Source organism: Protobothrops mucrosquamatus, unplaced genomic scaffold (genome assembly GCF_001527695.2).
Source record: "Protobothrops mucrosquamatus isolate PMUCROS unplaced genomic scaffold, P.Mucros_1.0 scaffold822, whole genome shotgun sequence".
NCBI classification, from domain to species: domain Eukaryota; kingdom Metazoa; phylum Chordata; class Lepidosauria; order Squamata; family Viperidae; genus Protobothrops; species Protobothrops mucrosquamatus.
In genome coordinates this window covers 739,484-751,599 of record NW_015387083.1, presented here as the reverse complement: position 1 = coordinate 751,599, position 12,116 = coordinate 739,484, and the positions used below count along the sequence as shown (strand labels likewise).

Sequence of the window (12,116 nt, the reverse complement as noted above, 5' to 3'; positions counted from 1 at the left end):
CTAAGAACTTCTAAATGTTCAACTGGATGGGTGGGATGAATTTTCCTGTTGGCCATGTACACTGGGAAGACTGAACTGTGGCCACTATCAAAAACTAGGGGCATTTACCATTAAAAGACTCATAATAATAATGAATTGCCAATTTGGATAATGGTGGGCAGATCATGATGCAATTGTCAATGATTAAGAGAGATCTTGGAATCATGCTTGATAAAGATGTCTATCTTTAAAAAAAGACAGTGAAAGTAAACTGCCCATGTTCATTTATATAAATTTGTGGTGTGACAGCATTTGGAATATTATCTATTTCTGATCTCCGCACTTCAATAATTATTGTGGAGCTGGAAAAGGGCAAGCAATGTAAGAACAGCTCCTATATAAAGAAAAATTACAGAAAGAAGGCAGGTAAGAAGGGATGCAATAGAAAATATGTCATTTTCAAAGGGGACTAGACAAATTCACAGAGCAATATCCCACTAACTATATTTATTCGTTTTAATGTTTTAAATTAATTCCAGTTACAGGGACACTATGATGGGATACTAGAGCCTTTTTTCAGTTTTTTATAAAGTTGTACAGTAAGTACAGCAATTGCTTAAACCAGTGATGGCGGACCTTTTAGAGACTGAGTGCCCAAAAACTGGCCCCGCCCCCGCTCCACCCCATGCCCCGCCTCTGCTCCGTCCCCACCCTGCCTGCCCGCAGGGCCACTCACTGCCTCCAGGGCGTCGCAGATCGCCTAGCAGCGCCATGGCGGCCACGCCCTCTGCCCGTGCCCCGCAGCATCAACTGCTGAGGGCAGAGTCTTGTCTATGCTGTCTGGCTGCCATGTCCTTGGCTGCACTGCTCCGTGTGGGCCACGCTTGGGGGCAACTCTCCTCCAGGGGGGCTGCTGGTGAGGAGGGGGTTGCGGGGGGGGCGGCAAGGCTGGGGCAACGGCATGTGTGCCCACAGAGAGGGCTCTGAGTGCCGCCTCTGGCACCCGTGCCATAGGTTCGCCACCACTGGCTTAAACTCTATCCTTTAGGGAGAGATAAATCAGGTTTAATAATTTGTGAATAAATAATTATTGTAAAAGTTTTAATGGAGTAAAAAGGATTTTAAAAGTTGGTATGTTGATAAAAATGCTTCAACTGCATATAATAATGTTTTTAATATTTTCACAATTTCTCATAATATGAGAGAAGATTTTAAAATAAAACCCACTGAAAAAGAAAAGGCTGGGACACATCTTTGACTTCCAACATATCTTTTAAAACAATAATGCCATTAATAATATTTATTCAAGATATAAAATTAAGAGGAACTCTGCTGTTTTCCTCAATGAATATAGAACTTCACCATGTTCTTCAGTGAATGTAGCCTGCATTTATAGCTGGATTCTATTATGAAATAAAGTTATCATTAAAGTCCATTTTTTAATATTATCCGATCTATCACGGCCGCCTACAACTCCATCAGATTTTATGTGCCAGAGGATGTTGAAATCTGAATTACATTTATCAAAAAGCAGGGATAAGCAATTTAGTGCTTTCTAGATATTTGATGAGTCTTCTACACCTTTGATCTTGGTTTAAGCTAAATAAACCAAATCTGCAGCATATTTGTAATATAAATTTGTAGTTTATTAAACCTAATACTCTAAATTCTAGATTTTGATTTGCAGACTGTATATTTTTTAATTTTTGTTTTGTTTTGTTTTATTATATTTTAAACTATCTTGTTTAATCATCTACATTACATTGTCATACCAGTTTTTAGTTTTAATATCAAAAGTATGTACAATTTTACACTTGGATCTTTAGTATTAGTTTTATAATTTTGTATTAGTAATCCCTAAAATTTTATTAATATGTTATTCTTTATCTTGAAATCTTATTCCTGCAATAGAATTTTATATGTGAGCAAAGCAAACATTGGTAAGGAAAGTTTTCAATTTCAGCTCTAATTCAGCCCTAGCCCAACTTGAATGGATTGTGGAAACTGCAAAACAAAATCTCAAAGATTAAAGTCTATTTTTTCCTCAACTTTTATTCATTTTTAATCATTACCAAGAATCAGAAATCACGAAAACTCTCCTTAGTGACTAATTTTTAATATTTCTAAGATTGATTCAAGACCCCCCTTAAGTCTCAGCTGTGTTACTCAGTACAGATAGTCCTCAATTTACAATTCATTTAGTGACCATGTGAAGTTACAACAGCATTGAAAAAACTGTTTTTTACCCATATGACCATTGCAACACCCCAGGGTGATGTGATCCAAATTTGGATGCTTGGCAACTGACTCATATTTTATGATAGTTGCGGTGTCCTGGAGTCACGTGATTACCTTTTGCACCCTTCTGCCAAGCAAACTCAATGGGGAAGCCAGAGTCATTTAACAACTGTGTTACTAATTTAACAACTACAGAGACTCACTTAACAACTGTGGCAAGAAAAGTGGTAAAGAGCAAAACTCACTTAACAAACGTCTCACTTAGCAACAGAAATGTTGAGCTCAGTTCTGGTCGTAAGTCATGGACCACCTGTACACCCATAGAGAGGGGAAAGCACAAAACCTGGGAAATAATAACCACAGCGCCAGCAAAACTCCCCCATCATCCTGGAGGTTCGCCAAAGGCGAGTGCAAAGCTCAGTTGGGGATGATGGGCTTCCTGGCAGCTCTACCGCTCCTCCCCCTTTTCAACAACCATAACTGAAGCTGAAAAATAAAATAAAATAAAATCCGGGGGACGAGGAGACGGTAGCCAAGGCAGGCTGCAATCTCCTGCGTATTTTTGCCACTCCGACATGGTGAGCCACTCGCTACTCCCCGGTTGCTACGGACAGGAGTGAGTGAGAGTAGAAACCCACCAAATTGTCCGCCCGGCTTTGCGCATTTTTCACAACTAACGCTCTCAGCCCAGGCCGACCTCGAAGCGACTCCGTCCGCCTCTCGAGGAAGCGGCTATACCAGGGGTAGGCAACCTTGGCTCTTTTATGACTCGTGGACTTCAATTCCCAGAATTCCTGAGCCAGCTATAGCTGGCTCAGGAATTCTGGGAATTGAAGTCCACGAGTCATAAAAGAGCCAAGGTTGCCTACCCCTGGGCTATGCCATCCAAGAGAGGGTGCCTCCCCCCCCCCAGCACAGCAGATCGCGCCGAAACCGAGAAAGGTCCCCGCTCTCTGGGCACAGCTGGCCGAGTGAAGCCTGAGGTGCGAGAGCGAGCACAGGAAATCACACCGCGAAGCTCAACGACAGCCTTTCCCAGCCATAGAAATTTCCCGGGCCTCCTGCTCTGGGATCTTTTTCTCTTTGGTTGGAACCAAAACTAAGGAGTATAAGCTCGGACTGGGGTTAGCTCTTCTCGGAGGGCTGCCTTGCGCGTTGCCCGGACAGCGAGGAAGACCTCTGTCCAGGGGCGGACGGCAGCAAAGCAGCCAGTCAATGGGAAAGGCGAACCAGCTCTTTCGGGTTCGCAACAACAACCTGCTTCCCCAAGCCGCCGTCTTTTGGAGGAGGCAGCCAGGAGGACAGACTCACGCGACGGCGGCCGAGAAGGACCCTTTCCTGCGCTGAACGCGACGGGAGCGCGTGGCCGCCCGTCTGCTGTGTGCACGGTCTCGGGAGGCGCGAATCTTCGTCCAGGTGCGGGAGCCATGTCCGTCAGCCAGATGTTTATCGCCTTGCAGGGGGTGCTCACCGCCGACCAGGATATCCGCGAGGTAAGAGCAGGTGGGAGGGGCCCTGGGGCGCCCCCTCCCTGACACCGGGACTGCAACTCCCAGGATTCCCGGCCGTGGCTGTGAATTTTGGGAATTGCAGTCCTTACCCGTCCGGAGAGGGGGCGGATGTAAGGTGGAGGTAATGGGTAATACTGATTGTAAGGAAAAAGGGAAGCTTTGGTTGCCCTTCCTGCACACACACACACACACACACACACACACCCCTACTTACCTATCTACCTACCTACGTCGCATGGGTTTGCATACGTTTGCTCCATAGTGAATAATCATGGTATACTAAACTAGTATTTCCTAAACTATGGTCCGAGGGCCTTTTGGAGGTCCTCCAAGTGCATCTCAGGAATCTACAAAATCAAAATGGTTTGCCAGATATTGAAGATAATTTGCAAAAATTTAAAACAATTTCACTCTTCTCATTTTTTTATTTGTTAAAACAAAAACATGATTTTTCATGAAAATGTTTACGTTAACATCTAATAGGTTTAATATTGTTCTTTTTACATGCTGCAATGAATAAATATTCCATGAATGCATCCATTTTAATGTTTAGTATAGTAAATATTGATAGGGTCCCCGATAATTTGTAAAAGTGGGAAGGGGACCTGAGAGCAAAAAAGTTGTAAGAACACTGGTCTAAAATATGACTGTATTTATATTACAGGTAGTCCTCAACTTATGACCATAATTGAGCCCAGTTGTAAGTTGTTGTGATTGTAAGTTGAAGCATCACGTGATTGGGCCTGCTTTTATGACATTTTTGCAGCAATCCTTAAGTGAATCCATTTCCCCGATGGGCTTTTTTGCCAGAAACCAGCAAAAAAGTCACATATCACAATCACATGACCTCAGGATACTGTACTGCAAATGGCCATAAAGATGAGCTGGTTGCCAAGCATCCAAAATACAATCACATGACCTGGGAAGGTAGAGCTGTCATAACTTCAAAGATGGATTATAAGTAGCTCTGGGGAGGTCCCTTGTAACTTCGAAGGGTGTTTAAGTTACCGGTCATAAATCAAGAACTACTTGTCAAAGGAGGAGGAGAGAGAAGAGAAGCATATGATATAATTATGTTTTGATAGCAATAGCACTTAGATTTATATACCGCTTCAGGGTGTTTTACAGCCCTCTCTAAGCGCTTTACAAAGTCAGCATATTGCCCCCAACAATCTAGATATACATTTTACCAACCTCAAAAGGATGGAAGGCAGAGTCAACCTTGAGCGGGTGAGAATCAAACTACTGGCAACCAGCAATCAGCAGAAGTAGCCTGCAGTACTGCATTCTAACCTCTGGGCCACCACAACTCTTCCTCTTGATGAAGATTAAGATCTGGTGTATTCTGCATTTGTCATTTGGCATAACTGTTAACAATAAGGGTCTTTTTTTGCCTTGGGTTGCCTTCTCTCGTTTTAGGTATTTTTTTTCCCCAAAGAAACTGATGATGTAACTGATATAACTCATCTTCAGGTCAATCTACTTGGAAATTCTAATCAACCATTTGCAGATAATGAATTATAAATGTTTCTGATCTCTTTGGAGGGTTTCCAGTTTCATTAGCTCAATCATTCTAAAAGCATTACAGCTTTGCTTCTTTCTTTCAGCTGCATATAATTATTTATATTTGTATTTGTATTATAATACAAATGCTGTTAAGAGATTCCAAATTATTCTAGCTTGAGATTAAAAGGGAAGTTGCACCTAACATGTTGAAGCTAATCTGCACAGAACAATATTTGACTCAAGTAACTGCAGCCCCACATTTCTTTGATAATATATGTTACATTCACTTGGTATTTTTAAGTGGTCTTAGATGGTCAGAGATTCAGGCAAATTGTACCTATTGAGAATGCATGTGGATACACTCGTTAGGATGTAGCGGTAATGATCCTCCAAATTCCAAAATAAATAGCTTTCCTAACTGTAATTATAGAAACTGCTCCCAATAAAACATTTTAGGCAGTCCAATAATGTGTGGCAATGATATATCAGAGGATTATTTTATACATTTAACTTAAAATGTATTGCAGCTGCCTTATGTGCTGGGGCAGCTTTATTGAAAATCTAATGAAGGAGGAACTATTATTAAACATCTTTGGCAGGTTTACTGACCGCTGAAAAACAATTTCTCCACAATAGAGAAAAAATGTAAAAGCTAGATAATATCTTTATTAAAACCAGCTAAAATATCACAAGTGAGTGTACCACATTTCTGTACTCCAATAGTATTCATCAGGCAAATTTTTACAAAAAGCAGTAGAGGAGAAGCAAGGAAGTTAAAACACCTTTTTGAAGACTTTTTTCTCACAGAAGTTTTTCACTGAATGTGTTTTCTCTAAGTCAAAAATCACAAAAGCGCATAAATCCCCAACCTTATGTTTTCTGACAGTGTACATAGGCATCTTAAACTTAGCAAATAGCAAAAATAAAAAACGTCAACAATAAAGGTAGAAAGTAGTATTGTAAGGTTGGTTGATGCAATAGATACAAAGTCGAATAGATTGTCTCATATTACAAGTAGTCTCCTCACTTACCAACTGCTTCATTTAGCAACTGTTTGAAGTTACATCTGTAAAAATAGCTTTGCAACTAATCCTAACATTTATGACTGTCACAGCATCCTGCAGTCATGTAATTGCCATTCAGGTATTCTGCAACCAGCATGCATTTAGGACCATTGCAACAACCAGATGGGAAATGAGGTGGTAAGCCCATTGCAATCGTGTAATTTTCTGCTTAATGGTCCTGGTGCTTAGGATGCAGTTGCTAGTCGCAATTGTGGTCACTAAGCAAGGACTACCTGTGCTAGTGATGAAGGGAATTGGATCCTCAAAATGTATTAGGCCTCTAAAAAATGTGTAAATCCTTTTCCTGTTGGAATAAGAAAGTCAAATCATTTAATAGCTTTTGAAGGCATCCAGAAGTGGGTGGGTGGGGAGACATAGTTATCTAAATTCCCATAAGGATATGCACATGGATACTTCCATTTTACTCCCAGCTGAGGGTCTTTTATAACATGATTATACGTATAAGCCAAAATGTATCTTATTATCCCAAATCCAAGGTTTTGTGTTGTATCTTCAAAGCGATTGGATTGCTTATGGTAAACCAGGTTTGGCCATAACATTAGAAAAAAAGACAAAATTACATTAATCTTGTTTGAAAAGGTTGTTGTTTTTAACAATCATGCTCAGAGAATTTATTATCAAATACAGGAGATTAGGAAAGTTGTTCAAACTCTGGAGCAAACTGCCCGGGAAATTTTGACTGTGCTTCAAGGAGTCCACCAGGGTTCTGGATTTCAGGACAGTAAGTCCACTTTTGTTTGTTGCATTCAATATATCATACTGTTGGGAAAGAATGGAAAATGTATTAAGTAAGGTGGGGAATGTATTTTCTGACTCAAAATGGCCTTGCATTTGTTTGTCAGAAATATGGGGACCTATCTAACAGTAAAGTAATCCAGTTTAGATATTTAACCAGTCAATAATTACTTTTTTTTTAAACAGAGTTAAATACCTGATACATCATTTGAATGGTGTGATAGCAAAATGTTTCTTAAGCCTTAAAAATTTAGGAGAGGCTGCATTTGGTTCCCAATCCCCTCTTCTAGTGTCCCGATTGTGCAGCTGAATTTCAGTGCCCAATCTCTAAGAAACAAAAGTATGGTTTTTCCTGATCATTTTTGGCAGAAAACTTTTTCAGGGTATATAAAAGTTCTTTTAGAATGAATATACCAATGCGCATAGAAACGAAGCACATGCATCTCAAAAGCTGCTTCCTCAGAAATCCTACTCAGCTACTTTGGTGTGTCAGCATCTGCCTGTTGTGGTCCTTAACCACTAAAAAGAGACAGAAAGAGAAAAAAAAATAGGCTGCCTGTCGCAGAATGTTTAATTTCCCAGCTTAAGACATAAAAGGGCTAGATCGAAATTAGTCATCACTAATTTGTTTCATTTATTTGAGAATGGCTAAAACTTTAATCTGGACCTATTTATTTTAATTCTGAATTTGTTTTTGTTTTTTCACAGCTCATGAGTTTATGCTTGAAGCATACAATTTCAATAGCTTTTTTTAACTTGCTATTTTCTTTTACTTTCAGTACCAAAGAAATGTCAGAAGGCTCGAGAACACTTTAATACTGTCAAAATACATCTGGCTTCTCTGAAAACAAAGTTTCCTGCAGATCAGTATTACAGGTTAGTGAATTCCTCCCTTCCCTTCCCTCAGTACACATTTGACACAGAATAGATTTCAAAAGGGGGAGAAAAAAAAGATTGCTAAAAGGTAAAATTGTTGTTAGAGGGAGCTAATTCTAAACAATTATTTGCTGTATTAATCTTTAATATTTGTATGTTAAATGGTAAGTGTCTTGTTGTGCAAGAAGAATTATTTGAGAAATAATTGTGGGGGGTTATAGATTAACAAGAATAATTTAGCATTCTGGGGCTAATCAGAATGTAACTTGTTGCATTCAATAGAAGAGTAAGGTGTGCATATATTTTCCTATTGATGTTTGGTTATACAACCACTGGAACTTGGTAAGCATGACCGTGATATCATTAAAAATGCTCATAAAATGCCTATATTTCAATCAGGTGTTTTTCCATACAGATTTCATGAACACTGGAGGTTTGTGCTCCAACGACTGGTGTTCTTAGCAGCATTTGTTGTCTATCTGGAAACAGAAACCTTGGTGACACGGGAAACTGTTACTGAAATTCTTGGAAGTAAGTTAATAAGACTTAAAGCACCGGTTCCCAACCTTTTCTATACCCCGCACCCCTAGAATGCTTCTGATAGGTTCTCACACCCCTTACAAAGGTTCAAAATAACAGCAACGAATTATGCGTATACACTATAATTTTGAAATTTCTAAACCCGAGTTTTCGCATCCCCTGGAATATTGTCTTGCCCCCCCAGGGGGTGTGAGCACCCCCGGTTGGGAACCCCCGACTTAGAGGAAGGCTTAACATGGCATTAGGAATCTCATATTCGTTAATTGCCAAAATATTTTGCCTAGTTATTTATATTCTTTTTCTTTTCAGTTGAAGCTGAAAGAGAAAAAGGCTTTCATCTGGACATTGAGGATTATCTTTCTGGAGTATTGACTCTTGCCAGTGAGCTGGTATGTGGAATATTGTACAGCTACGTTGCTTGCCTAACTGAATAGAAGAAACAGCAAGTTGATGCATGGATAAAGTTAGTTTGGTCTCTTCTGGCCAGGTATTCTCTAGTTCAGGGGTAGGCAACCTTGGCTCTTTTATGACTCGTGGACTTCAACTCCCAGAATTCCTGAGCCAGCATGGCTAAGCATGGAAACCTCTCCCTTTCCCCTCAGCATGGCTGGCTCAGGAATTCTGGGAGTTGAAGTCCACCAGTCATAAAAGAGCCAAGGTTGCCTACCCCTGCCCTAGTTGGAAGAGGCAATCTCAAATGTTAGCTAAAAAATTCTGGGAAGTGTAAAATCTCAGTTTATTTGGAGGACAGCAAGTGAAGAAGGGACACCTAAGCGGCACTATTTGTTTCCTTGTTGGCTGATTGATTGATGTTGTTAGCCTTTCCTATTGTCTGATGGGCAAGATTTTAATTAGTAAAGTTTTAAGTTAAAAGGCTTTTGAGGTACTTTCCAAATATCTGGATTTCAAGTTCAGGCTTTCTGAAAATAATTGGGGCTGCTTATTTGTATCCTATTAACATACAGGTATTACAGTGGAATTCCAGCGAGGCATAACAGGCTTCATTCTGTTTTATTTAATAGTCTAGGTTAGCAGTGAACAGTGTGACAGCTGGGGACTACTGTCGGCCACTCCGCATCTCTGCTTTCATCAATGAGTTGGATTCAGGATTCCGCCTGCTCAATTTGAAGAATGATTCCCTGAGGAAGCGCTACGATGGCCTCAAGTATGATGTCAAGAAAATAGAAGAGGTGGTTTATGACTTGTCAATCAGAGGACTCAGCAAAACAGCCAGCGGAGATGCTGGTGAGGAGAAATAGAAAAGGCCTCACTGAACTGCATTCAAGATTACCTCAGTAATGTGGCCAATGAAAGAGAAGCTTCAACTGAGCTCTCTAGTAGTAATGTAGAAGAACCATAAGCTACAAACGTATGTTTTTCCCCAACTGAACACTTAGTATATGTCTGAAACTATTCTGTAAATGCCCATCTAGTGGAGTGTGTGTGCAGGATAAGTTACCCATGATATAAGCCGCATTTGTGAATTATGTCCTTTATTGTCTCATGGTCCTGAAATCCCAAACATGGAAATCAGTTGCTATTGTATTTTAGTAACAGGTTGAACTGAATCTTTCTGGACCTGTCCATAATTCACATTTAGTACAATAAATGCTCATTTTAAAATGAGCACTTGGTTTCAACATGTGTAAACATGTTTATCGTTAAAATGAAATCAGAATGCTTCATTTTCTAGTTAGATTGTGAGATTTCAGATTTAATGTAACGGTTTAATAAGTAAACATGTTAGGAATTCATTTCTAAAAGATCATTATATAATACAGAGTCTGTTTTCTGAAATAAGCTGTTTCTTAAACATTGGAAAGAACTGTGAACCATTCCTAATACATTTATATGCATATTCTTAGTCTATATCCAGTTTTTAAAATTTTTTGAGAATGTGAAAATGTATATGTGGTTTAGTAGAGGGCAAAGGGATGTAAGCAATTAATGTGCTTGGAATCTGCACTGAGTCAGTTAGCAGTCCATTTCATTTTAAGTGGCCCATTCAATTTAAAACTTTAAAACTAAGTAGATCTTTAGCAAACAGGTAAGAGAAAATTGTCATCTAAATCCTAATTATGCTTATCTGAATGCAGGTTGTTTTTATTCAATTCGTTTCCAGCAAATATACATAAGATCACAGCCTTTAAATAGTAAGATGCAGATGTTAAGCAAGCTGACTTTATACTGCCACTTACTCTGCTTTCTCTCCTATGTTAATATTTGATCGTCATCTTCGCTGTCATTCAGGCATAAACTACATAATGTTTCTGAAATGTACAGTGACGTGTTTCTGTTGATCATTTTACATACACTTTTTATGTCATTCTTTCTCCATTGTCTGCATTTTGAGAAAGATTATCTCCCAAAGAATAAAAAAAATGTACTTTATGATAACTGATATAAGCATCCTTGTTTATAACGTTTTTCCTTGTTCTGGTTGCTGTTTTTGAAATGTTCAACGGGAAGCAAATACTTTGTTAAAACTGGTAAATAAAAATAGACATTTTTTTTTAAACATGGCATATGCTTGTAAGTCTGTGATTTATGCTTCATCCATGATAATGCCCGTAAACACTCAAGGGTTTGATAATTTGTGTAATTGGAATTTGCTAATAATCTTAAATTCAGGATTGTGTGTGTCATTAATCACCCCTTCAGTTATGGTAGGTTAATAAAATTTGTTAGAAAAGGGGCTCCTTGGTTTTTACTCTCTAATACAGCTCTTCCCAGCTATAGCTAGACCAGGGGTAGGGAACCTTGGCTCTTTTATGACTTGTGGACTTTTAATTCCCAGAATTCCTGAGTCAGCATGTCTGGTTCAGGAATTCTGGGTATTGAAGTCCACAAGTCATAAAAGAGCCAAGGTTCCCTACCCCTGAGCTAGACTATCAAGAGGGTTGCCAAATAATAGATAGCTTAATCTAAGGCAGCGGTTCTCAACCTATGGGTCGCGACCCCATTTGGGGTCGATCGACCATTTCACGGGGGTCGCCAAGCAAGGCTGTCCGCCATTTTTTCCCCCTTTTCCAGCAGGTGCCTTACCTCCCTTGAGCTGGGCCAGCTGATGGTCGGCCTGCTCCGTCTCTGCCGCTTGCCAGCTACGCCTCGGCCGGCGCAGGGGGCGGAACCACGCATGCGCGGCGCTCCCGGGCAGGGAAAGTCCTCGACTTACGACCGGTTTAGTCCTCGACTTACGACCGGTTGGGGGTCGCGGCATTAAAAAGGTTGAGAACCACTGATCTAAGGGGATATCACAGCATGATGTTATGTATTTTAACATATCTCTCATGTCTATCCAGTGATGAATTTAGTGATTTATTTAAAAGAAATCTTCCTTTCTTTCCCAGCCCTTTCTACAAATACCATGAAAAATTGACTAATTTTTTTTAAATTAACAATTTAACATTTGGTAATTATTTATGGTTTTGATGGGTAAACTAAACAGATCTATTCATATAGGAATCACCAGAATGTTAAATTCCATGATCAGAATCACAAATTCAAGTGTCAGGCACTAAAGAGAATCCTTCAAATTTATAAAATATTGGGCAAAAGTTAGATGCTGTATGGCCTCAATGGCAGCTGAAACAAAGTTTGGTAGCCCCCTTTCCAACTAACAAGTTTTATTAAACTATAAAAGCGT

General features: G+C 39.7%; 1 protein-coding gene across 1 annotated transcript; it reads left to right on the top strand.

Annotated features, from left to right (window-relative positions):
• The first annotated feature begins 3,558 nt into the window (after positions 1–3,558).
• TSN (translin) lies at positions 3,559–10,980 on the top strand. Its single transcript, XM_015818922.1, has 6 exons — positions 3,559–3,710; positions 6,947–7,040; positions 7,834–7,930; positions 8,346–8,461; positions 8,780–8,859; positions 9,493–10,980. Exons 1-6 carry the CDS (start codon positions 3,645–3,647, stop codon positions 9,727–9,729), a joined length of 690 nt encoding a protein of 229 aa, XP_015674408.1. The 5' UTR covers positions 3,559–3,644; the 3' UTR covers positions 9,730–10,980.
• Positions 10,981–12,116: the final 1,136 nt, after the last annotated feature.